At 38.5% G+C, this 27,754-nt stretch overlaps 1 protein-coding gene across 12 annotated transcripts in view; it reads left to right on the plus strand.

Annotated features, from left to right (window-relative positions):
• The window catches only part of WNK1 (WNK lysine deficient protein kinase 1), a 98,817-nt gene that overhangs the window by 37,356 nt on the left and 33,707 nt on the right, over positions 1–27,754 (plus strand). For 6 of the 12 annotated variants that reach the window (XM_072355097.1, XM_072355115.1, XM_072355107.1 and 3 more), the window contains exons 4-10: positions 203–360; positions 16,540–16,628; positions 17,973–18,192; positions 18,413–18,752; positions 19,536–19,723; positions 22,731–22,988; positions 24,746–25,963. In XM_072355097.1, the coding sequence (XP_072211198.1) occupies positions 203–360; positions 16,540–16,628; positions 17,973–18,192; positions 18,413–18,752; positions 19,536–19,723; positions 22,731–22,988; positions 24,746–25,963 (2,471 nt within the window). The remainder of the gene's footprint in view (positions 1–202; positions 361–16,539; positions 16,629–17,972; positions 18,193–18,412; positions 18,753–19,535; positions 19,724–22,730; positions 22,989–24,745; positions 25,964–27,754) is intronic. The other 6 variants (XM_072355146.1, XM_072355193.1, XM_072355155.1 and 3 more) reach the window with 3 other exon arrangements.

The following is a 27,754-nucleotide window of genomic DNA, read 5'->3' on the forward strand; positions in this document are numbered from 1 at the left end:
CTTATTCCATAAAGACCTTGCAATGGAAGACTCGCAAAGTGGTTTGATAAAACAGTGACTAAGGGTTTCCTCCCTCTTCTTTTTGCCTCCACTTTCTTTTGTCTCACAGGTCTGCCCATCCACTTCCTCCTGCGGTGAGTAACGCCAGCAGCCTCTGCTCGCTTTGAGACATTTAGAGTCTGAATCGTTCTTTTAATTTAAGGTACCCCAGAGTTCATGGCCCCCGAGATGTATGAGGAGAAATATGATGAATCCGTTGATGTATATGCTTTTGGGATGTGTATGCTAGAGATGGCAACGTCTGAGTATCCTTATTCTGAGTGCCAAAATGCCGCGCAGATCTACCGTCGAGTGACCAGTGTAAGTTCCTCCCCACTACTGGTTCTAAGGCTGTAAGTCTAGCAAATGAGTAAAGCTGGATGGCACAACTTTGAGCAAGTGTTTGCGGGGTAGAAGAGAAGATAACAGGAGTGTTTAGGGGTATGGATGGAAGTGAATAAAAAACAATTCAACTTACCCCAAATGGTTGGTCAGAAGCTTATAAAATATGTGAATGGAAATGAAATGTTGCATTTAATGACAAGCAATTTGCTTAGGTCTAGAAAAATAAAAGCTTATTCCTGATGCCTCATGCTGTAAGAGGCAGATATAATTGCTGACTGCAAATGGGGAAGAAAGGGTCTTTATGTTAGTCGGAATGAGTTGTGAAGGAAGGCTTGGTGAAATAGAAGATGATCCCTTTTTTGAAGGAGAATGGGAGGGAGGTGGAGGAGGAGGAAGAAAAAAGAGGAAAAATAGCCTCTTTTTTTTTTTTTTTAACAGCAACTAGAGTAAGTTCTTAATGTATGTTTTGCTTGACATGTTGGTTAACCTAACTGTAATCTTGTAAATCAAAAGGAACAAGAGTAAAATCTAGTTGATTAACTGCACATTCTGATCTGCTGGCTACCTGGATCAGGGAAAGGAAACAAAGTAGCTTATGAAAACAGTTTTAGTAGTATCCTTTGCAATGCTTGTGTGTGTTGCCTAGAGCCAGAGGAACATAGTTTCAATATAGATGGGTATTTTATATCAGAACAAACACCTGATGCAACTACCCTGCCTTAAAATGTGCTAGGGCCAAGCCCTAGCCAACTGGGCCAAGGTGAGGAAAGTTAATTTTTGAAATAGATTGTTTCAGGCTTGGAAATCACAGAATCACAAATCTCCGGGAACATCCTTTCCCTGGTCTACAAAGTACTTAATAATTAGAAACTTAATTACAGACTTACTGGGGTTCTACTTACCACTTATTCATTGTAGTTCATTTATTCACTTACTCATTCATTCTTTGAGAAACTTGAATACTTCTCTCTCCCAATGCTCTTTTTGGTTGACTGTTGAACTTCTAAGTGGATGAGAAACATCGGATGGTAACATTTTGCTCAGTCCAGTACATCTTTTACTGCACTTTGCTGCTGATGTTTCACAAATTGAATTTCATTGTTGAGTTTTTTATGCTGTTTCATCTACTGTTTGACACCACTAAAATGCATTGTGATAAAAAATAAAAGATTTCCTTCATCACAAAAGGAGCAAAGAACTGGAAAGTAAACAAAATGGAATGTACGTGTCTCTGCTTCTAGGCAGAGAATGAAAGACTATCTTGATAAATTGTTTTTTTTTTATTGTATGACAGCCACAAGGCAGTGTGTTTAAAAACAAAGCCACGAAACTGAAAACAGACACTTGAATAGTTTTCAAGGAAGACTTTCAATGAAAAGACAACATTATCTAGAAATAAAGCATAAACCTTTTTTAACTGACAGTGGAGAATGCACTGTTTTTTTTTTTTTTTTTTTGTTTTTTTCTTTAATGTGAGTAGCACAGTGATGTCATGAAATAAAATGCACTTTATATTCTTTTTACCAACATGGAAAGAGCCCTACAGTTTTCTACTCTTGTCCTCTTAATATTTTTACTTTCATTTTGAAGGATACTTCAGGAATTTTTTCAGTATCTATATTTGTGGACAAGGGGTTGGACCAGTTGAGAAATTCAGTACTTTTAGTAGGTTGGTGTGTGAACTGTTAACTATAGAATGGAGCTGGAGGACTTTCTGTATGAGTGCATCCAGCAGTACTTACCAACACATTTCCTTTTAACTTAGGTTAGAAGGTGATTGTGGTTTGTGGTAGATGTTTAGTGTTTCCAATTCAGCCCTCTAGTTTGCTACTTTCCTAGGAACATTTAGGAACATTCTGAGGTAGGAGCTGTAGTCTTGCTGTGCCTTAAATGATAGGATGATTTTATATAGCTGCGTGCACAAAGACCAGAAGTAAAGACAGTAGTGGAAGTTTGTCATTGAAAGATTATGGATGTGAAAGCATAAAATTCACTGAAACTTTTAAAAGCAGCGAGATAAAAACCATGCAGCCACTCAATGTGGGAGATATGTATTTAAATGAATTGATTTCCTTCAACCCCTTTCTAGCTACTGGTGTGCTTAGTAAAACACACAGCTAGTCTATTAGCTTAGACCCTGGCTGCTGTGTAGGACAGAAACATGTAGATGTCTTAATGTCCAGGATGCCATGTCCTGTCAGGAATGGCTTGCATTTTTCTCTCCTGTCGAGACTATTATGTTGTTTTTTCTTCTAGCATAGCCTGACTCTGCATTGCTTATTCTTTTGTGATTAAGACTGCTTTAGCTGATGCCCAGACACTGCAGCAACTATTTGCCAGAATTGCTCAGCACACTTAGTTGTGTTCTTCCTCAGCTGTTTACGGTCTTTTTTTCTGGAAGCAGTTTTCTGATGCAATAATGTAGCTAGGTAAGCAAAGATGTAGATAGCAAGTCTATCTGAAGTTTGCCCTTGTGATGAGAAGCTATTTGGCCAGCCATTTATTATTGCTTCACATCTTGAAAAACAGTGCTGCTGGATGAGACTGGTGTTTCCAGGATGTTTGTCTATCCTGTCTGTATTCTCACTGAGTAATTTCTATCCCAACGCTTTTTATTGGGGAAAAAAGTTCCCAAATATTCCCTGGCACAAGAAATAAGTGCGAGGTTTTAAACTGGTTTTTTGTTTTAGTTTGATTAGAAGATTTCTTTCAGTAAAAAATGAGTAAAAGCTCCATTTAAAACCTCTACAATTTTTAGAGTTTAGCTTTGTTTTACCATTCTGGTAAAGAAGCTGAGAGAAGTTTGACACAGCATATTTACATTTTTGTATTTACACCTTCCAGCAAACTCCATCCAGACCCTTTTACTAACAGTTTCTTTAGAAAGTATCTGTGTGGTTTGTTGCTTATGTGTAGGGAGTCTAGCCGCCCTCCCTATCAAAACGTAATGTGGCAACTCGGTCTCTACAAAGAACACGTTTTCTTCTTTGAAGCTATATAGCGTTCTTTGGAAATAGTTCTAAATAAATGAGTAGCTACTACTTAAAAACCACAGGAACTGCAATGTCTTTATCTTCTTTAGAAAGAGAAAATGAACACAAGAACTCCACTGTGATTTAGGCAGTAAGTCTCTTCAGCTGGGGCACACACCACTGCTTACTTGGCCTAAGGAAAAAAAACACCTAAGCCTTTAATTGAAAATAAATTGCACTGTTAAGGTAGTTTTGCCTGCTCCTGCTGTGGTGGTGGTGATGATTATTCATTATTATTTATTTCAGTGTCCAAACCCTATAAAGCGGTACAGGTAGTTGAATATAAAATGTGATCAAGATACTTAATTCTGTTACTTGATTGTTTGCACAAGTGTGGCATACAATCTTGGTAAAATTCAGACTTTTCTGTCTGACATTTATCCTGGCTCTCAACTGGTATTCTTTCTTTGGCTTCTGACAAGTTATTGAAATATGCATTAAACAAGAAATATTTGAAATGAGCTATCTGTGTATTTAAATGAATACAGGTATTTGTAGAATAAACATCTTAAGTATGATTTCTTAATTTAGACTGTTTGTGAAAGCAGTGCAATGAAGACATGACTGCGCTAGCTTCTCAGCCTCTGGTGTGACTGATGTAATCCATATGGTTCAAAAGCTGGCTTGTCTTTTTTGGCTTTTTTTGCTACGTTTACTCTCAACTCACAGAAGTTATCAATGTCTGTCTACACTGTATTCCCTTCACACTTACTTTTCTCAACACAGGAACTATTTTCATAAATGCATATTTGCTCAATCTCTAGTACCTTGATATCGAAGACTCAGATTTTCTAAGTGACTGACTAGTCTCAGAACAGGTAAAATAACAGTTAACGGTGTTTATTATGCAGCTTCATCTCATTCATGCACATATACCAAAACCAAAAAAGCAGCAAACATTCTCATTCCAAACAAATTAAGCCTGTCCTGGTTTTAAATGTACTGAAAGTCTTCTGCTGCCCCCCTCCCATTACATAAGCTTACTTACCTTTTAAGTTTTCCTGATAGAGTCTTGTTTTCTATAATTAACTTTCTCTACTTCTACTTGGACAGAGTGAAGTTGTGGACTTACCTTTTCCTTCACCAGAAGTCCAGTCTCTTCTCTAAACAAATGTTTGTTACCTGAGCCCTTAGCATGAGAACAAAAAAAAAAAAAAGCCAACAAAAACATTTTGCATTTTGACTTGAGAAACAAAACACAATGTTCTGTACTGAAATGTTCCACAGAATGTGCACAACTTTTCTCATCTCAGTTGTACCGAGCTTAAAAAAAACACCTGAGGGAACAAGGTACATAATGAGTAACCAGACCAGGCAGTGTCTAACTGGTTTAAAAATCCCTAACTTGTGGGAGCTAAAGCTTACTGGTTAGAGTGAAGGTCATTCTCTTGGCTGGAAACCAGTCACTCACTAAATGCTGCAGTTTGGTTGCTTGAGTTTAGATTAGTGGCTTCTGTGACTTAAAAGTTAGGCATCATAACTGCCAAACTCAGTCAACTGAATTGTCCTTATTTTCACTGGAGATGAAATGGGCAAGTTGTCCCCTCTGTCTTCTCTTTTGTTTCCCTAAAGAGGATAGCAAATATAAGCATTTAACCTTTAGTCTTGTGATCAATTTTACTTGAGTCTCATGAGTATTTATGAATATCCTGTTTTACTTTCTAGAAGCAATAAGCAAATTGCTAAATATACATAAAGCTTGGTTTCTTGGCATTGTTTGTATAGACGGACACCCTTTCTGCCAAGTTCTTGAATGGGAAAGGCAGTGGAAAAGTTGGGAGAGGGAGCCCACAAATAAGTCAAACAACCTTTTGTTAGGGTACATATTGAAAATCCATGAATCTCCAATCAAACGCAGTAAACAGTAAGAAAAGGAAAATTCTTGTAACTGTGTTGACTGAAGGAAGAAAATTCAGGCAGTTGAGCATCAAGTAGGGAAAAAGTAGAAACACAAAATCCATGATTTTTGTACCAGATGTTGCTCCTCAGTATCACGCTAAATGGATTAAACAGTATGTAAGCTTCTACCTCTTGTTTCCCATAGCTGTTCATCTCAGCTGCAAGCATTCTGAACAGCACTCTTAAAGAGTGAAAAATCTTCCTGGGTAGCAGTGCAGTCACTGACTCATCAGTTCAGAAATACGTAGACTTAAAAATGGAAGAGGGATGAAGCAGGAATATGAAGTCTCAAAGCATTAATATCTTAAGAAGCTGTTAGTTTATAGTCATCTTTTAAAAGGAATAATGATCTAAGTGAGAAACAGCAGGGATCAGCTGAAATACTGAGATGTAGCATGCTATACAGTATACAGCGCTAGGGAGGATATCTGAAGTTGGGAGAAAAAAAGACTCATTCAACTGAATTTCTTTCTAAAAGGAGATCGCTTTTACAAGTATTTTAAAACAACAAGAAATTAAAATGGGGGAGAAGCTGTGGGCTGAGGTGCAGAAAGTGTAGATCAAATGTATTTTTTTAATGTGGAGTTCTAAGATTTGGTTGTATTACAGGCTTTGGAAATGTAGGCTTATTTGGCTTTCTGAAAACACTGATATACTCAGTAAACAATGTATATTAAAGAAAAAAGAAATTCAGTAACTCCAAATGATCAACTCTTGTAAAATTGTGTTGCTTATATGTAACATTGTCCTCTGTGGGCATCTATGTAGCTCTGACATTAACTGAGATAAATGTAATATAACAAGCGGTGGGAAAGTGCCTCTTCTGTTAGGAACAGAGAGGTGTTACCGTGGGGAGTCTGGTACCTTCATGTTATTTATCAACATTGTGCCACTGGTTGAAAGTGCTGATGTTAAAAATGGGTTTGCTGCTATTTCTTGTCCTATCAGCTGTATTCCTATAGTTGCACTGGCATGGAAGTGTGATGAGTTCAGGAAAGTTTTTGTCTTGTGGAAGCTGACGGGGGAGTAAGTTTAAAAATAGGAGGAAAAAAAAAAGAGAGAAAAAAATTATTTAGAGATATTATGTGATTCATAAGCCAGAACTCCACCAAATTCATAGAGAAACCCTATATATAGTTATCTCCAAGTTTCTGAAAGCTGCTTCCAGAACAGGCTGTGACATGCAAGCATGTATGCCTACTTGAATGCTTTTGTTTGTTCCCATATTAGAACAGTGTGAGTTACTGAAACTGAATGAAGTTTTACAGTAGTTAATTCCCCAAAATAGAGAATCATTGAATCATCTAAGTTGGAAAAAAATCTTCAAGATTATTCAGTCCTACCATCAGCCTTGTCTACCATCCTGTCACTAAACCATGTCCCTTAATACCATGTCCACATGATTCTTAAACATCTACAGAGGTGGGGATTCTACTCTTTCCTGGACAGTCTGTTCCAGTGCCTGACCACAGTTTTTGTGGAGGAGTCGCCATCCCTGACAGTGTTCAAGAGGCGTCTAGATGAGAAGCTCTTGAGATGTGGTTTAGTGGTTTGCTGTAGCTACTGTAACGGGAGGACAGTTGGACTAGATGATCTTGTAGGTCCCTTCCAACCTTGTGATTCTGTGCAGAAATTGTGCCTAATGTGCAGTCTAAATCTTCCCTGTGTCTTCTCGCTTATCACCTGAGGAGAGTAGGTCACTGTTTTCCTAGCTTACAGACTCCTATCAGGAAATGGTGGAATTGTATAGAGGAATGAGGTCTCCCCTCAGCCACCTCCAGACTGAACAAACCCGGTTCCCTTAGTCTCTTCTTGTAACTCCTTCAACAGCTTCATTGTTCTATGCACCCACTCAAGCAACTCCATACCCTTGTAGCAATGGGCCCAAAACTGAACACAATATTGAAGGTGCAGTCTCATCTCACCTCTGTGCTGTGCACATGGGACAGTCACTTTTTTAGTCCTCCAGGACAGTGTTTCTGATGAGAGAAACACCAAGCTTAAACGTTTGTGTGAGAAGCTCTGTTGCTTATTGTGCATTATGTTTTTATTCTAAAGGGTTACAAGACTGTTGTTTCTCTGTCCAGTGAAGGTATTTTGAGCTTCCTAGTACTGAGCTTTTGTCTTATTAAGGTAAATATCTTTCAGAGATGTTTCTACCATACCACCTATTACCACTATCAGATTTCTGTGCATAGCAGAAATATTTTTTAGGGCACTCATCTGAAACTGTATCTTTTGGTACGTGAATAGAAGTCTTTAACTTCTATTCTGGTAAGTCAGAAAATAAAAGAGATGGTTACTTTTGTTGCATTGTGCACTATTTTTGCAGTTTGCAACATTATCCTTGGCCAAAAACACAGGTTATGTTCATTTAGTAGGTATTTTCTGAGTGTTCATTTTGGTAGCAAATGTGGTTTTCTGTCCCATGAAAAAGGCGTAATGCTGGATTGTTCTTTTTAATTCAGTTCCAAGTTCACTAGACTTAATCTGTGGATTTAGAATTATTACTGCTGTACTCAGATTTTAGAATGAGTGTTAGATGATGTTTATCTGTCAGATCGGTAGCTAATTAAAGCAGAGAATGCAACTAAATATGATACGATTTTTTTCAAAAATACATTTTCCATACTGAAAATAGAAGAGACGTTTTTGTTTTTAATATTGTGTCACTGTGGTATTTCTATATTTATAGCACTGAGATGTGCGTCTAGGCATGTTTCCATTCTCCTGAAAGCCATTTCTGAGCTGAAATCCCAACAAAACAACGGGCCGCTCAGCCAGCTTGAAATGCTCACCACTGCATGGTCTTTTTCAGTTGACAAAGGCAGTACTCCTGCTTCAAAGTATTAGGGAAGTGATGTAGTTACTGTTCCTGAAGGCTTTCAAGAAGAGGTTAGATGTGGTACTGAAGGCCATGGTTAGTGGGCATGGCAGTGATAGGCTGACAGCTGGACTAGATGATCTTAGTGGTCTCTTCCAACCTTAATGATTCCGTGATTCTACCTGTGCCTAGCCTTCTTGTCTACTCAGACTTTACTGATGTTTCACTTGTATCATCATTGTATGTATTTCTTAATAAGGCCCATTTTACCATGCAGCTATATTGTATGACAGCTATGCAGTAAGGAATTGCATTCTGTCTTTTGATTACTAAGTCGCCTCTTCTAAGGATTGCGTAATTTCTTCTGTTCCTTAGAGAGGAATGCTGCAATTACAGGAGCTGCTATGAATAGTTCATGTGCTTTTAAATTGAAAACGCGTTCAGCTCCATATTCCTCTGACTTTTGAAATAAGTTGATGTTCCTTCATACCTGGAGGCACTAATAAGCAGAGAACTTGCACATCTGGAAAAAATCCATGAAGCACGTTGTGTGATATAGGCCAGGAAACCAGTTAGCATGGTGGTGATTATAAGGAAGTGTAAGGTACACTTCATTATTATCACAAATAGGATGGTTTTGGAAAAGAACACAGGCAGTGATTTCTCTAGGGTACGCTTGGTTAATGGGATAGGCTTCACATGCATAGAGTTGTAAAGTTTTAATGCTAAATTCCTTGGCTTTAAGTAAAAACTCAACACTGAGGCTCTGGCAGCTTTGGAGATTAATTGTGGATGAATGTAGAGATGACAACAAGAAGTGATAAACCACCAAATGAGGAATACCTTTTGTCCTTTGTAATAAGGATCCCCTCATGCTAATAACTAGACATTTCTCTTAAGCAACCTCAGTTCAAGGTTTCTCATTATTTGAGAGTGCATGGTGAAGAAGAAAATAATGTCCAAACTGGTCAGTCAGGTTGCAGCCATCGAGCCTGTATAAACACTGCATTGCCTCCATTGTCTTCATAACTGAGTGTGAAATCTGGGTGTGCGCATTTATCAGTAGCAAGTGTTGAAGACAGCTGATTCAGAGAAATTTAAGAATCACGAGACTTAAATTACTTGCACACCAGTATAATAGGAGATGGATGTCATATCTCTAGCTTCTAGTGACTGCAGACAGACTGGTTGAGCTATTTCAGTGATGTAGAGCTTTCTTAAATAGTTGAAAGAGGAATTTTGGTCTGGGTGGTGGTAGATTAGTCAAGTTCAAAAGGTATTGGGTTCAAAATGTGCAGTCATTGCTTTTCTTCATAAGAGAGCACAACTGTCCTGAGACAGTGGTCTAAATAGTGCCTTGTGAGCTAATTCTAGCCTGCTGAAAGCCATTGTCTACTCCTATTGTTTGTGTTATTGCTTGTATTGAAGTAATGCTATTTGCTCTGCTAGGATATTGATCTTGTGCAGAGCTTATCGTGTTGGATTTACAGATTTCATTCTTGGCAGAATTATCAATTGTCCAGAATTAATTACTATGGAAATACCATCATCAGAAGCTCAATTTTCACTTCAGTTAACTGTGCAGTATCAGTTTAATTTTTTTTCTGCTGTCTCAAGTTTTATAACTTCTCTTTTAATAAGAACAGTAAAATATTGCTTCTGTAGGCAACCCATATCTCTTTTACCTGAGTAAATGCAGAGTGGGATCTTCCTTTTCCTAATAGATATGTAAGTATTCATTTGTGCTAGGATGAGAATTAGGATATAGGTGTACTCTGTGTGAAGTAAGGAAAGAACTAAATCTGAAAGAGTATTTCTAGAAAACAGGATTAGCATAAGACATGGAAAAGGGGGTGAAATAGTTAAATTTGTAGGTTTTAAAGGCTGGGTGAGTAACTAATAGCAAGTGGTGACCTTTAGAAGAACATGGGGTAAACCAGTTTAAATGCTGTATAAGCTATTGCCTGGAGGCTTCTCAGAGACCATGGAAGGAGGTAGGATTCCTGGATTGTTTTCCACTGGAATCATATGCTCCATCTAGTTTCATAGAATTAATGGTTTGTGGCAGCTTGGGTCTGGCTCAAACTAGCATAGTAACAACTTAGCAGAAGGAAAATGTGGAGACTGTAATTACTTTGTTTGTGAGATTTGACTTTGCTACTGATTGTATTAGCCTCTGGACTGCAAAGTTTGAACATTTTATTTGAGACGATTAATCATTTACGGTAGAATTCCTCCGGAGGTCTGCAGTTAAAGCACTGCTGCAAAGAGTCAAGCCAACATGGTTATACTGAGGCATGTACACTGTGTGCATAGTAAAAGTTGAAGCACTTGCAATATTCTTTATATATTATGCAGTACACCTCAGAAAAGTGCAGTGCAGCCTTAATCAGGTGTGCTTAACGTTAGGTGCTATTCCTGGAAAGGACATTGCTGCACAGTGTCTGCTGGGTTTGAGTGGAACTGTAATGATAACACAAAATAAGCCATGGCAAGTGAAATGCCAACTTGCTTTATTGAAAATACCAGTAAGTGGTTAAAACTGAGGTGATCAACAGTGAGTTGATGTGGGGGTATAAAATTTCTAGCTAAGCAGTTGGAAGGCCATTCAGCATACCAGTATCTCTGAGGACTTCTTGTCCCTTGACACCTCTCAGGTTTCTGTACTGCTAGTGGAAGGGATTTTTAAAATGCCCAATGAGGGGTCAAAAAGTGTTACTTTACAGTGTTGGCATTGCTGGGTATAACAACATTGATATAATTTTGGTGTACTTGAGGAACTCAGTCTGCTATTTTGAGGGACTGAAAAGCGTTCTTGATGAACTGTAATAAAATTCAATTTAAAATTTTCCTCATTAGTAGATTAAGATTTGTTTGTTCGCTTTGCATTTGAAGGCTCTGTATGAGCTTTCTCACCTTTACTCCATATGTCCTTCCAAAAAAACTCAGAGCAACTCATTTTATTAGTAAGCAAGTTCCACAATAGCTGTTTAGAATCAGATATCAAGGGGAAAAAAAAAAAAAGACTTATGACTTATGTTAGGTTTGGGGTATAGCAAGGATGGGTAGGAAATACCAGTGCATACTGTATTCATGCAAGTGATGTAAAAGGAGCAACGATGCAGCTTTCTAACTTTATCCAGCAGATCGAACATCACCTTCAATACCTATTCCCACTAACAAAAAAGTTGATAATGCCACCAATGGTCGCAGAGTTGGACTGAGGAAATGGTCTATTCTGTGTTATCCTTGTGCAGGTTTGTGCTCTTGTAGGATTAAATCAGAGTTAATAGGTGTAATTATACTTGGTCAGCTCCATGGAAAGAAGAGGAGAAACAGCAGCTGTCTCCACAGTACAAAAGCAGTGCTAGCAATGTTAGGTGAGAACAACCTACTGATCAACCCATTCCACAGCTGGGGAGGAACTGGATGATGTTCCTGCCTGCAGCCTTAAACTATGGCAAAAAACAGGTGGAGAATAGGCAGAGCAACTCAACAGAGAGGCGGAGACAAGAAGAAATAAAGGCTCCCTGTGCTGCCTTCTCTTCCTCCTTCTTGCAACCAACTGGGCAGGCTGGAAATGACAAGCTCACCTCTTGCTTATAGTCATTCTTTCTATTCAGAATTTGAGTGACAAAAGCAGATATTAAGCTTGAATCTCTGCAGCCTCATGAACTGCACTTGGAAGAGTACAGGAGGCGTCAAAGAAAAAACAATGCTCCCTTCTAACTTTGATGTCTGCTTTCCTTCTGCTGTGCGTTAAGTCCACAGCTTGAGGGATTCCCATCGGAAAACAGCACCAGACTAACTCTGGTGTGCAGGTCTCTCTTTTCCTGATGGATTTTACAAAAAGAGAGGTCGGTCCCGTATTTGTAATTGTTAATTCCCACTGTTGCTGCTGCTCTCACAAGGATTGCGCTAAAGAGGTAGGTGAGAACATCGACTCTAGAATAATTGCATAGTAACAGTAAAGGATTTGGGGGTAGTGAATCAGATTTATTAACGAATGTGAGCTGCTTTGTATTTGCATAGAATGTTAGATTTTAAACTTGATTTTACTTTTCCTTCCACTTCCTAATGCACGTTCAAATCCTAATCAGAGAAGCTAGAGCGCTTAGCTCCTGTTATTGCCTATCTGTGTTGTCTTCATCAAACTATTTAAAAAAAATAAAAAACTTCACTATTTCCTTGGTATAAAAGCACCGATTCTACCTTCTCTTGCAATATTTTCAGTGTATTTTGAATTAGAGTGAAATGATAAACTTCTTATCCATTTACTTGGTGTGCTAACTCATGTAAAATACTACTGCATATTTCTAGGCTAAAGTTGTTAAGAGAAGCTCTCTTGTTTAAAAGCTAGAAAATGTATAATTTTCTAAGAGTACAGAACTTGCTTTTAGTGGATCATATAACTGTACAAACGTGGGTATTGCAATTTTTGAATTCAGTTGTTTTTAAAACCTGATAAAATCACAGACATCTTACATTTCACTTGTCTTGTTTGTAATAATCTCCTGTACTTAAGATGAAAACTAAGTTAAGTATTAAGAAGTGTTCGGTTTTGCATAAGTTGCGTTTTGTGCTGCCTGTATATACACCAACACTGTAAAGGCTCGGATGCTTTCTCCAAATGTGTTTGGCGGGTTCTACTATGTTGGCACTGTTTTCAAGAGACACGGTTGTGCTCACATTAGCTGCAGCACTAGTCCTCCATGTGCAAGTGTTGGAGCTAGTGCAACAGTGCAGCAAACCAGGCGGGGGATCTTGGTCTCACTGGAAACCACTGCAGGCTTTTTTTGGCTGAGTTTGTTTCAAGTCTGCTGAACACCACAATCTTGTTCATTATTCAGCTGTGTAAATGCTTATGCCAGCCCTAGGGAGGAAATGACATACATATAGGAATGGAAGATGGAGAAACAGGAGAGTGCTGCTTTCAGCAGCCATGTCAGTTTATGATGTTGTAGATAACAGCTTGAGAAAATGTACCTGTTATACCTATTTACAAGCTTTAGTCTGCAAGAGCCCTTCCTTTCACTTCCTTAACAAATTTGGAATTTACAATTTATAGTATTTGGGTGTTTACCTCTGATTAAATTTCCATTGGACAATGGGAGAAATAGATTTAAAAAAAAATCCTATGATTTCTCTAAGCATTTTGAGGACTGGGGGGGGGTAAATGGGGAGAGATGGGCGAATGAGACTGTCTTGCAGCAAGTGTGCAGTGTTAAAACCGGGAAACAGTGAGGACTACAGTGCCTTTGGGTTCAGAATCTAATGAAAGTATGCTTGGCTGCACAGCCCATGAGCTTTTAAGGACGCATCAAGGTTATTTGAATTACAGGGTCCCCCTCTGGTTTCTTTGTGATGGCATGATTACAAAGGAAGGACATCTGTGGGTAGAAAGGGGTCACTGATTTATTGATTATCATTAAGACTATCTTTCTTCTGTCTTGTTATGTGAAGCGGTCTTTCACTCTTGGCACTTGAAAGGAAAAAACGATTTTCACAGCTGAGCATAGTCTGAGCTTTGGCATAAGGGGTTTGTGGGGCAGTTAGGCAGTTCTTACTGACTGTGGAAGAAGCTGAGAAAGGCAGCTGCTTGAACACCCAATCCTGTATTAGCTTTAGGTCCCAGTGTGAGTGTCTCTGAGATTTTTCTGAGGGAAACCTCAGAATTATGGAAGCTACAGCGGAGGAAGACTTGGCTGGGGAGAGCTTTTTTATTAACCTTTTTTATTTCATTTTGTTTTTATTCACAAAATGGAGTACTATAAGGTGGCCCTCATGGAAGTACCCAAAGATTTTGGACGCTTTTTAACATCTTTCAGGACAGAGAGATACAGGGTAGCAGACTGAATCACTGATTTGAAAACGTTTAGTTAGCTACTACTCTTCTTCAGGCTTCGTGCAAGAAGAGAGCAAGAAGGGAAGGCTCGTGTCCTGGTTTTCCTATGTTAATACTTTTTTTTTTTCTTATATTCATCTTAGTTTTTAGGCTTTCTAAAATGAGATAGTGCCATAGATCTGACACCTTCCTTCTGCTGCCACAGTATAAATGAATGTGCAGGTGGGCAGCTGCTATGGCTGGAACTTGGGCTATTTAGGAGTATTAGGTATGTTAAATTTTAGGCAATTTCTCTGTTAAATTTAGATGCAAGTCTATACAACAGGCAGGCAAATAACTATTGCACGGATTATCTGCATATATATGAATGTAGTTGAGCATTTTATTCTGTACACATATGAACCTGAATTCCTGGGACTATTTTAAGCTCAGCCACATAGTAAAAGATGGGTATATCTGCCATGTGAGTAGACGAATACATAGGCATCCAATGCAAGTAGTAAATGCTAAAAGTAGTTTTATAAAATTCTTTGAGTGTGTTGTTTTTTGACATCCTGCTGGAAAGTGGGAGATTTGTGGTATCACCTGGTTATATAATAATATATGGCAATAGTATATAATACATAGTAATACCAGGTATTAAATGTACTCAGGCAAACTTGCTCTGGTGCCTTATCAGCTGAGGCATTGATCTCCAGAAGTCTTACTTTTACTGATTGTTTTTAGCGTTACATTAATGTTCACTTAGAGGCTGTGTTTCAGGGCTTAGTCTTGTCACAGTACGCTCCTCAATTCTGTAATCTCAAATTGCTGAGATGTCATAGAGGCAAATTTTAGAGCTTCTAAGTAGAAAATTGAGAGGTTTTTACTAAGGGAAAGATCTGTGTCTTTCTATAAGTCCTTCTCTGTTCTTTCAGTGTGATCAGTACATTTCAGCTGTGGTCACAACACTTGCACAATGACAAATAGTGCTGTTGTTCACTGCAAGACTGGATGCTTGTGCTCCCCCAGTCTTGTTTTTGCATCTGTTTGAAGTAAACTGCCCTCTCGTGGGAGAGCATGGTAGGGAATGTATTAGGTAGTGAACACATGAAGTCAATACACTGCCATGTTTGGCCAAGAAAAACAATATCTTAATGTAGATAAAAATTGCTATTGCATTAAGTCAGTGTTCAGATTAATTAAAGTCTGCAGCTGCAAATGCTTTTGTTGAGAGGCTTGACCCTTTACATTTCATGGCTTCCTTTATGCTGACGGTAGAGAGAAGTGCCGTATTTTCATGTTCCAGTTGTGTGAGAAGGGGTATCTAATGGTACACTGAGAGAAATACTTCCCTGTTAAAACATAGATCATGCTGTCTGTATTATTTATTCATTTCTATCTGTACTTGAGTCTGTGTTTTTCTTTTCTTTTTTTTTTTTTTTACTTGTTATTCACCAGCTACACAGGGTCAGATGTGTCCAGTGTATGTGGTAAAATTAGTATTATATGTTGCTATATTAGTACTATCTGTTACTGTGCATCAAGTTATACTGATTCCAGGATTGTTTGGCTTGAAAGCTTGGGCACATCACATAACAGCATTTTAACAAGGTGGCTCCATCCTTGCTTAATTTCGTCCACAAATACAGAATTTGAAGCTAAAGGCTGAATCAAGTAAAAACTGAGTGCCAAGTTTTGTTGGTTTGGACAATTGCCTCTGAAAAAGAGCTCTTGGCCATGATTCAGTGATGGAGTTTGGCTTTCTGTGTCTGCAGCATTCTGCAGAATTCCCAACTGGTGATAGCTCGTGGTCTGTTTACTTGACTGAAATGAGTAGTTGCTTGCACTTAGATTTTGTTTCTATCTGTCCCCGATGTCTTTAACATGTATTGAAGAAAGAATCATCATGCGTTGTTGAAGGGCTTTTGGAAAGGTGTGTATTGTGAAGCTCGCTTTCCTGCACTCACAACAGCAATCATACAAGAGTGTGGTTTGAGATTATTAGATTTGAGAAGAGCTAAGATATAAGGAATCTTTTTTTCCCTTCCCATTCTTCTTTTTTAAACACTATTCATGTTATATAATGATCCAGTCAGTTCATTCTGGGCTATTGTTTTTCCCATAAAATCATTTTGCCAAAATTACTTCATCTAATGGCATGCTAGGAACATTCTGGAAACAGCAGAATCCTTTGAAGACAAAGTCAGTCTTGTGGGTTCTTGCGTTAGTGTTAAATAGGAAACATTTTCTCCTCTAATGGTCGTACCTTCTGTAGAAAAAAATGAAATGGTAAGCTTATGCTTATCATAGCCTGGCACCTAACTGATGAAGCCTCCTGTCATGGAAGTCTGATCAAGAAATGCTAGAAAAAAATCCGTGTTTGAAAAAGTCACTAGCAAACAGATGAACAATAATATTGGGAACAGATTTCCTTACAGCCTCCACTAGTGGGGAATTCTGCCCCACTAGTCACATGTTGAATAAAAACAGTTGGTTTGTAAGTGAATTTTTACACAATCAAAACATAAGTCAAGTGGACCTTCCAGATTTTTCTTGTCATTTGTATGTTCCAGGGTGTCAAGCCCGCCAGCTTTGATAAAGTAGCAATCCCTGAAGTGAAGGAGATTATTGAGGGATGTATTCGGCAAAACAAAGGAGAAAGGTAAGCTTTCTTTCCAGTACTCGTAGAGATATTACTTCTGTCTGCATCTGTAACTTGTTAATACCGGGTACAGTTAATTACTAGGGTCTGATGCAAGTTAGAAAGTGAATATTACTTCAACAGGTTCTGTTCTCTGGTATTTAATGGATGTTTCACAGCATTAGTGTAAGGAAAAGTGCAAGTGCTGTAGTAACCATCCATGTAAGTTTATTCAGAAATTCTACTGTTCTTACTAAAATTTTGATCTACGCAGTAAAATAGCCTATGATGATCTTTCCAAGTTACCACTTAATGAGATTAAATGGTTGGTTCCCCATTCTGTAGTCCTGTTCTATTTTGTTTTGTTTTTCCTTTTCTGTCCCTTTGATTCTATTGGCATTTATAGCTAGTTATTTTGAGGGCTCTTTTATTTTATAAGTTATTGATGATTGTTTTCATTTAAATTTTTTGCAAGATTATTTTGGCTTGAAGAGATTAGCTTAGACCATTGCAGAAAATCTGTAGCTGTTCTAATGGTTTATTAATGGTTTTTGGTTTTTCTTCTGGTTTTATTTATTTGCTTACTTATTGTTGGGTTTAAGAATGCTTCAATATTCTGTCTTTTTCTAGCTCTTATCACTATTCTATCCTGAGCCTGTTCTGTTGGTGTAGAGTTGCCTTCTATTAATTCTTGGAGTTTTAAATCTAATGGTGTTGCTGTTTACTTTTAACTTCAGTTCTTAAACGTTTAAAGCAATTATGTATTTTTTTCCAATTCTAAGCTAATTTTCTCAGTGCTTGGCACTTGTTCCTTGCCTTTTATCTTAACCAGTTAGCTTTCGGACTACTGTTAATACTCTTTGAATATAGGAATATATTACTAATGTTTTTGTACTTTCTGAACAAAGATAACTGTGCAAAACAGAGCAAGGTGAAATGGTTGAAAACAATACAAATATGAAAGGTGCTTAACCAGTGCTGAATTTACTAGATGAGACTTTTGTCAATATCTTCAAGTAACTGAAATAACATGTTTCATGACTGCTGAACTGATCTGGGGACTGAGTTGTTTGTCGGATCTTAATCTTCAGTAAAACCAAACTGTTCCTTCAAAGGCTCATAACTGTAGACAATGGGCACTGCTGATCAGTGTGTGACTTTTTCTTTTTTCCTGAATCTTTAGAGCTGTTGCGTTTTATTCCTTCATCATACTTTCAGATAGAAATTTGCATGATGATGTGTCGAGTGTTTAATGGAAGGAAACATGAAATGTAGACAATAAATTTGGGAGTTGTCAGATATCAAAGATAGTTGATGAAAACCTAACAGTGTCTGTGCTCTCTACATTGTTTCTCAATCTGCTAGATATGCTATTAAGGACCTTTTGAATCATGCTTTCTTCCAAGAAGAGACTGGAGTACGGGTAGAACTAGCAGAGGAAGATGATGGAGAAAAAATTGCCATTAAACTCTGGCTGCGAATTGAAGACATCAAAAAACTTAAGGGCAAATATAAAGATAATGAGGCAATAGAGTTTTCCTTTGACTTGGAGAGAGATGTTCCAGAGGATGTAGCACAGGAAATGGTAAGTGGTGACAGTCTTGCAAAACATTGAAGGTAATGGCATTCTTTGACAGTCAGATGTCATCTATCAGCCTCTGCATTTACTGTTTCTGTCTAGAAATAAAACTGCTTCAGAAGTCTGTGAATGAGTACTTAGTGCGAGACAGTGATAGCTTGTATTGTAGCACTACAGTAGTGGCTGTCTATGACAGTCTGAATTCTGTGAATATATCCTCCTTCAGGTGGAATCTGGCTATGTCTGTGAAGGGGATCACAAGACAATGGCGAAAGCTATCAAGGACAGGGTATCTTTGATTAAGCGAAAGCGAGAGCAGCGTCAGTTGGTGCGAGAAGAACAGGAGAAGAAGCTTCAGGAAGAAGGTAGTCAGAAGCAGCTGCAGCTGGAGCAACAGCAACCCTCAAGTACTTCCCATGCAGGGTCAAAGCATCCTGTATCTGTCAGTGGTACTACTCCTGTCCCCACTACTTCAGCATCTGTTTCTACTCAAGTGGAGCCTGAAGAACCAGAAGCTGATCAACACCAACAACTGCAGTTCCAGCAACCCAGTATATCTATTCTTTGTAAGTGTGTCAGTTGATTTCTTAAGGAACTCTTGCACTTACACTATTTCACCTGCCCTTAGGGAGTCTGGAATCTGAATCCTTGTTAATATTTCTAAAGCAAGAATGATGCAGGTAGTTCAGATCGTGGTTCTGTTTCTGAAAAAAAACAAAACACATTGCCTGTTCTACATACTAAACATGAGTAGATAAGTTAACACTCCTAACTCTTCCTCTTCTGCCATCCCAATGTAAGAATCAGTATCTGAATAATGATATTAAATGAGAAGTTCCATACCAGAATTTAGCAAGCAAATTATTATCTGTTCTAAGGTAGTAGAAGTAGAAATTTTAAGTTCTGTTATGCTTATTTAGTTGCGTCCGCCAGCAATTGACAATTGACTTGTTTTATACTTCTATGAAAAATAAAATAAAAGTGAAAGGCAAACAAAACAATAAGCAAACCTGGACCATCATTCATGACAACGCAGAATTTAGGTTTTTATTTCTAGTTCAACATTTAATAGGGAGGATAATTTACTGGCAAGTATATTTCCAAAGAACTCTTGAAATGGCTGATTGATTTTCAGAAGCTAGGGGAAGGCTTACTGGTAGGCAGTCGCTTAGTGTATTGGAGAAGAAAACTCACGGGTTTTGTACCACTGTAAATATCAGAAGAGGTAAAATGCTTCTAAGGTTGTTATGATGTGACACAAATGCAATCTAATATTTGATAGTAATACTTGAATTATGAATCCAGTCTGCAGTTCTTGAAATGCAAATTTTTATCTTTATTTTCTGTAGCTGATGGAGCAGTTGACAGTGGCCAAGGGTCATCTGTATATACTGAATCGTGTGTGAGCAGTCAACAGACTGTGTCATATGGTTCCCAGCATGACCAGCCAATCTCAACAGCTGCAGTCCAGGGGTATGCAGCTTCAGTTGGCCAAGTGCAGTCACAGCAGCATGGAGGATATCAGCCACCTGCAGTGGTAAGCCAGAACCTGAAAGTATTGCAAATGCATGGAATTATTTAGTTGTGAGGGTTTTTCTTGTTGTTTGTTTTCTTTCTCTGAAGGTGAGAAGAAAGTCTGCTAGGCTTTCTTTCATGTGTGCTTTGCATGCAATACAAATTCTGCATGAGAGCATTAAAATTCCTATTTCTGCCAGGTGACTGAAAGTAGTTCAATATAATACAAGGAAATATTTTTCTTTAAAATAAAGTTTTTATTAAATCTTGAGTACACTTAAGCAGAATGTCAGGTTAGGATTTGTTATGGATGTAACATCCTCAGTACAAGGCTATCTCATGAAAATGAGCATTTCATCTCACTTGGGAAGGTGTTTTGTATATATGTGAAGTTACCAAATATTTAGCTACTGCTTTGATTTGAAGAAAGGATTAGAATAATTTAAGCTGCTGTTTTTAAGTATGAAATTGCTACATATGTTCTGTGAGGCTTTGATTTACAGATTCTGCAGGTAAGTTCTTTTTAACTGTTATAGAATGCTGCATGTGAGTACTCCAGACTGAGAGGACCCCACATCCTTGTTCCCAATATTATTTCTAGCTTGTGTTGATTTGCTCATCAGTTGCCATGCGTATTCCTTGTCCCTGGAAAGTCTGCACTGGGCACAAATACTTCTCCTACTATGTTCATTTGTGTGGCCCTTTTATTTTGGTATGTTCTTCCCTTGGTATGTTTTAAATCAGAGTACAAGAACATTCAGAAGTCTATTCCAGCACTGGAGTAGAACTTCTGCTATTCTTATATTGTCTTCAGTGGTTCCCTTGTTGTTTTGTTTTTGTTTTTCTAAACAAAAATCTAAACCTAAGGCAGAGATACCTTATAGAGGGCTAACGCCATTCAGGGAGATAATGTGACAGTCAGGACTTAAGAGTCCTCACTTTTTTGCTGCCTGTGCTTGTGGACTTGATTACAAAATCGGCGTTCCTAACTTTTTGGAAAACATGCTGGTTTCAGTCATAACCTGTAGTTTTGTGGTACTGCTGGTCCTTGGGCAAATGAGTTTGCAAGCCCTCAAAATAAGTTCCTGTGCTGGTTAAGCCATATTTTGATGTGTGAGTATGTCTTGGACTAGAAACGGTTTACTTCCTTGGGATGGCTAGCTTCCAGGTTGAAAGACCATAACCTTTTGAGAGAGGTTGGGAAAACAAGCACACTACAAATGTGTAGTCAAGCTGTTCAGTTAAATCCTAAGATGTGCTTATGCTCTGATGACAACAGCGGTACCAGAAGGTTAACAGAATGGAATAGAACACTACAAGAACTACTAAGAGTTTGTTGGGAAGACAGGATGACAAGTCAAAATGAAAATGACAACTGGAGAAATGACCTTTAAAAGAAGTAGAATGCATTTCAATCAGGATGAGAGCAAGTTTCATGCCTAAGCAGGAAAAATCAGCTACACAAGTACAGGATGAGCAACAACTCACTAGGCAGCAATTCCACCACTAAAAGAAAGGGTCAGGGATTATACTGGACCACAAGCTGGACATGGTCAAAAACATCATGCTGTTGTGAAAAAGACAAACATCATGTTCCCTGAAGTAGTTCTGCTCTTGTTGGCCATTGTTAAGTCTATTCTTGACACCCTGTCTGATGAAGGAAATTGGGAGTGAATGGGGAGAGAATTCAGAGGCAAGTGACAAAAAACACCAAGAATACAGAAAACATGGTTTATGTGGAAAGACTGAAGGAGCTGAGTCTGTGGAAGATGAGCTTGAGGACAGAGAAAGATGTAAAGGCCACCATAAAATATGTAGAGGCTAATCAGATCACAACATTGTTGTCAGGTATAACAAAAACAAAAAGCTTAAATTGCAGCAAGGAATTCTTGTTTAGAAAATGATTTTTTTCTAATCGGAAAGGACAGTTGCATATTGTAGAGTCTGTCACTGGAGCTGTTTCTGAACAAGCTTGATAATCCTGTCAGGAACAACATGTATAACCAGTCCTGAGTCAGACCAAGTGAAGAATGAGGGTAAATTGTTTAACCCTTTGAGGTTCCTGATGTCTTTCCTTCAAAATACTGAGCAGTCTAGCAAGATTCCTCATATTAGAAATGCTTTAAATTAGATCTCTACTCGATATCTTGACTTTGTTTTTTTCTCAGTTATGTATTTGATTTCTATTATCTTTAGAAATTACATCCAAAAGAGGGGCATATATTTTTATAGAAGGAAATGGTTCAGTTAAAAGCTGCCCCTCTAAAACGTATTTTCCCCAATCATTCTGCAAACAAACAAACAAAAATACCCCGAACCAGACAGAAAGCTAATTCTGATTCTGTCAGTTGGGTTGAATTTTGACCTGTGGCTTTCTGTCTTGAGGCAAGATTACAGTATCCTTGATACTTTTATTGGCCCAGTGTCTGAAAAATGCTTCTCTAAGACTAATATGACTAAATCTTCCATGTATTCAAACGGCTTTTTCTACAACTCTTTTGTAGACTGTGTAATGCTAAAATTAATGTAATATTTCAGTTAATAAAGAACCTGCTGAAAACTCTTTAGTTCACTTGATTCAGGGAGTTGCCAAAGCAGGAAGACTGGTGAGGCGATAGGTGTAAGCACACGGGCACCATTAAACTAAGAATGAATGAAAGGCCATCAATAACGTAAGGTTTTTATTTGTCACATTATTAAATGTAGTGAATCCACATACTATGGTGGTCCCAAAGAAAATATTCTTTCTTATCTGTTCTGCCTTCCACATGCTTCTTATAAGGGCACTAGGAAACTTCACTTACTGTTCAGTAACCAAAAACAACTTAAATCCTCAGAGGTGCACATATCCTGTTCTTGGTGTATGTCAACATTCATCTGGCATTCTCATATCTTCTTGCACACATAGTAGTCAGTATTGGGCCTATCATTGTGTGTCTGCATTTCTTTTCTACCATTACAATTTTTGCTGGTTTTGTTTTTAATTTTTTTGAGGTGTTCAATTTTTAACTTTTGTTTTCCTCCTTTAGCCTCAACGTGGTCGTAGCATGTCAGTTTGTGTTCCCCACCTTCCTGCTCTTCCCTCTATGTCCTGCATCCCTCTCAGTGCTCCTTGCACCCCACCACCAGCGCTGTCTGCACCTCTCTCTCCTTTCTACCTTCGGACTGTCCCTGAAGAAACCTTTGCAGAAAAGCTTTCTAAAGCCTTGGAAAGTGTCCTGCCCATGCACTCTGCCTCTCCACGCAAGCATCGACGCTCCAGCCTGCCCTCCCTCTCTGTCAGTCCTGTATGTGTTACCATTTGCCTCCCAGCACAGTAAGATAAGTTATCATTAAATACATCCTGGGCATCAGGCATCTATAAATTGAGAAAAGGAAAAGATGATTCTTCCTCATTTCTGGGCTGTTAGCTTGTTGTTGTTGTTTTTCTGTTATTGTGTATTGAGAAGCAGTACACTTAAAAACATGATCAGTGTTTGACCACATATTTTGTATTTTAGGAAAGTGTAAATGAAAATCATTCAGCTATAGCACAGAAGTTAAAGGGAAGGCTAGTTCTTATCCCCTGAAGTCAAAAGACTGTTTTTCATTTTCCAACTTCTAAGCATTGAATGTTAATTAAGCCCTGCACAAAACAGCAAGCTTTTAAGGCTTAGTTGTTGTGGCTGGTTTTTCAGAAGCTTTATCTTGCTATGGAAGTGATAGTAGAAATTCAGAATATGATCACTTTTGAGGAGTCTTACGTTTTAATCATCGCCACTTTAGCTGCTGCTTGGTGGGAAGGAGCCATATTTTCATGTGTTTCAAAAAGTCACTTACATGACAGCTTGCAAGATAGGAGGTAGCCTGTTTACAGTTTTTGGCTTTTATTTATGTAAAATAAGCTTTGGGAAACTTTTATCTGCAATTGAAGTATATAGAACTAACTTTCATAACGTAGGAAGAGTTCTTTAGGAGTACTGGAGTGGGACCTTCTTCTTAGTATTGGTCAGTATGGAAATTTGCTGCTGCTTTTCCGGAAGAGGAGAAAGAAATAGAACAATGTGCAAAAGGCAATTTAAAGAAGTTGAAAGTAGCTTTTGTCTTCAAGACAGTACATTTGCTGCTGACTCTTACAATTTTTCCTTTAGTGTCAACAATACTTTCTTTTAGTATACTGTATATAGACAAAGATGAAAAAGATGCAGCATTGCTAAATTGTTCAGTATTCAGTAGAACTCTTATTAGTGAAATTTTCCCCAGCAATCTTAAGATGAGCCTAATCAGTAGTAATGCATCATAAGAAGTGGAACCGCTTGAGGTCTTTGTTGACAAACCTGTGAATGTTTTGTTGTCCAGGAAAAAATAAAGTTGATTTGTTTCAGTGACTGCTAATTTCTTATGTGGAAGGGTATGATACAAAGGGATCAAAATGATCAGAAGGGATGACTGAATTTGATGGAATCTGAAGACACTGCATTTTTATCAGATTTCTTTTCATTATTTTTTCATGTGTAGGCTGGTATGGTTCAGTCTTGTCTAGCTCTCTGGATACTGTACAGAGCACCCTCCTGACATGACACCAGCACCGTGTTTTTTACATTAGATAGCATTAAGTTTTCATACCATTTTAATCTTCCAGATGTGAATTAGAGCCCTTGCGTTGTTACTGCTATCAAGTTCTGAATATTTATATGCCCATATGGCAGTAACATCTGGAGTTAGATTGGATTTCAAGCAATGACTGCAGCGAATAGCCCATGACGATAAATTTCATTCCATTGTCAGGAGCAAAACTGATATTCACATTTACTGAGTGGTTGGAGTTGGACTGGAAAAGCAGCTTTAACACAAGCAAATGTTTCCATTTGTAGTCATGCCTGCCGTGGATGTATTTAATGGATATTTACAACTCATCTAATTTTCCTAAGTACTGTATGTTTTTGACCATGAATTGAGTAGTCATTCTATAAAGTTACTTCACAGAACTGCCTAGTGAACTGTGCATGTTAATGTGCTTTCACTTTTAATGTATGAATTACTTGTCTTGTTCATGTCAATACAGCCTCAGCATCCACGTGGGGGAACACCAACGTTCCCAGATTCACAGATATTTTTCCCAACCGTTCATGAACGGCCGGTGTCTTTCTCACCACCACCTGTCTGCCCGCCGAAGGTGGCAGTTGCTCAGCGCCGCAAGAGCACTTCATTTTTGGAAGCCCAAACTTGCCACTTCCAGCCATTGCTGAAGACTGGCCAGAGTTTAGTTCCACCTGGTGGTAGTCCCACCAATTGGACACCAGAGGCATTGGTTATGCTGGGCACAACATCTCATAGAGTCGCTGGAGAGCCTCTGCATGTGCAAGTTAACCCTGTGTTTGAGCCAGCTCCTGTACACAGTGACTATAGATCTGGACCAACACCTCCAGAGGATGCTCACTACAGAATGCATCCAGAAGCTGTATATTTGGTGGGCATGCACTATCCGTCACAGGTATCGGAGCAGTATGATCAAGTAGCTTATAACTCACACGTGACTGAACAACATTTGAAGCAGGTCTCTGAGTCAAAGCATGTGCAAGGTGGTCCTCCACAAAGCTCTGTGTTTGACTATCAATCGGGGCAAGCATTCCTGGCAAGACATGTTCAGAACCTGAGGCTGGATGCTGGGTTGAGTCCCCTTTCTCCATTATCCAGTGTTTCAGCTCCTCTGAGTGCAGATCCTGCTCAGATGACGTTCCATCAGGTATTTGTTCCTCACTCTGCCCCAGCTGTGCTCTCTCACAGCGGTGATGGCAGAACAAGCTGTGTTTTTGAGTTCCATGTGCACACACCGAGTTCTGCTCCAGCAGAAGGGGCAGCTTTACCCCAGCGGGTCTACAGAAGTCGCCGGGGCTCAATGGAGACCAGTCAAGAGGAATCCACTCAAGGCATAGGGTTGCATGGTCGGCTTCAGCCCGTGACAGAGGAACATTATAACTATCTTGGTCCTGATTTAGCAGGTCCCAGAGGGGGCTCTGCTAGTCGGAGCTGGCCAGAAGGAAGCCCAGAATACTCCAGTGATTCCTCACAGCTGACTTCCTCTGATACTGGCGATTTCCAGTCTCCTCCCCCTACAGGGGGGCCATCTGCTTTTGGTTCAGACTTCTCATTGCCCATTGTTCAGTTGCCTCAGAAGGTACTGCAAGAGTCGCAGCTCTTCATCTGCTTCCCACAGGGAGCCTCAACTCAGCAGGCCTTGTCCACCTCGCTTTCATCAGGACCACCTGCACACTATCCTCAGGTTACAGGAGCAAACCCTTCCAGAATTTCTCTGCTTTTTATAAATCATACTTTGCACTTAAAGAGGAGCCTTGCTCTTATTTAGAACCACATGGAGCAAGTATCTTAGCATTCATGGGGGAGTCTTTACATTAAGTCAGTGGTCTACTAGGATCTCTTTTAACAGGTTGCAATTAAAGGATGAGACATCAGCAACCCCTCAGTCTGTGCTCAGCTTTGGGTGATGTGTTGGTATGGCTTCTGTGTTAAGAATAACAAATGGGCAGTGTTCTTTTGGATTAGATACTGTTTTGGAAAGAGATAGTTGAAGTACCAAATTGGCTTTTCAACAATGGGTTTAATGAAATGCATCTTCCATGCAGTTTGTATTGGTAATGATACTAAAACCTGCTTTGTATTTCAATTCCTGCTCCTCAGCTGTTTGATGAGAATGTTTTGAAGCCGAACATTTGTATGAATAATGTTTCATTGGACAACAAGTTAACTTGGTGACTCTTGAAAGCTGAAAGAGCTTTTACTAAGCTTGGCTGAAGGAAGTGGGAAGAGAGGAATCAAGGGCAGTGTATATACACGTAAACGGATAAGTGCCCTTGCAGGATTAATCAAAGAAACTGAACAAGCTGAGTAGTTAACTAGTGGCAAAAATGATTCTTAAGGATTTGCTTCCTTATAAGCCTAGAATATGGTATCTTTTTTAGAAAGGAAAATCTGAGGTGTGAAGTTTAGCTGGAGATATGTTCTGTTTGTGTATGGTAAATGCCAATGCAGTTGTCATTGCAGTGTCCTTCAGTAATGCATTTGTACACCACAGAGTGTCTGTACTTGTATTCTGAAACTCATGAGAAGATGGTTCTCTTGGTTTTTTTTAAGTGGAAAGAGAGGCTTTACTTTAAGTAAACATCTCTTACTCCTTCTGTTTTTGAAATTAAGGATTCTAATACTCTAGCTATTAAGCTATAAGCAACGTTGTGATTCCTCTAGAAGAAAGAGAGCCTTTTTGTGCTTTATTGTGGTAAGATAAAGAATTAAGTACTTAAATCTTTCTGTATGGGATGCTGGTTTTTGGGTTTGTTTGTTGTTTTTTTTTTTCCTTCTCTCTCTTTTTTTTTTTTTTTTTAATAAGCTGAAACAGCTTAATCATTAATGCAATAGGTAGTGATTTCTGTTGTTTAGGAGAACTTGGGGAGTGAAACTGCTATGCAGGAAGTTTGAAACACTTCAAGTGATTTGTAATGGGTGAAAAATACATCTGGCAATCATAATAAGGGATTCAGATTCATTTTACAGAATGTAAGTTCCAGAAGCACTTATCTAATTCATTGGAAGATCAGAAGGTAAAGGATCAAACTGAATCAATATGAAGAGAGATTATTTCAATGGGATATAGGACATGTTTATATTCTAACCAACGAGGGCCTCAAAACTTCTGAACAAAGAAAAAAAATGGTTCTTTTCATTGACAGCGTTCTTTTCTTGAAGTTTTTGTAATTAAAAGAATACATTTTAGATATATATATATTTTTCCTAGTAAGCTTCTGCAAGCTGAATATTCAATCCATTCAGAAGTTTTAGTAGATATTCCTGATATGATACCTATGCACCAGATGTTTCTTAGGAAGGCAATTAGTTTACAGGTGGTGCATGCTTAGGAAGCTTAGTGGAGATCTTTGTCCAACTGTCTCCAAGATCTAGCCAAAGAATGTTAGTCACAAAAACAGTGGTGAAAATCAATTCCATTTTCCTTTGCATCTTTCACAATCATTGATATGCCACTCATCCATTTTTTTTTGTT

The sequence above is a fragment of the Excalfactoria chinensis genome, chromosome 1, assembly GCF_039878825.1.
Source record: "Excalfactoria chinensis isolate bCotChi1 chromosome 1, bCotChi1.hap2, whole genome shotgun sequence".
NCBI lineage: Eukaryota > Metazoa > Chordata > Aves > Galliformes > Phasianidae > Excalfactoria > Excalfactoria chinensis.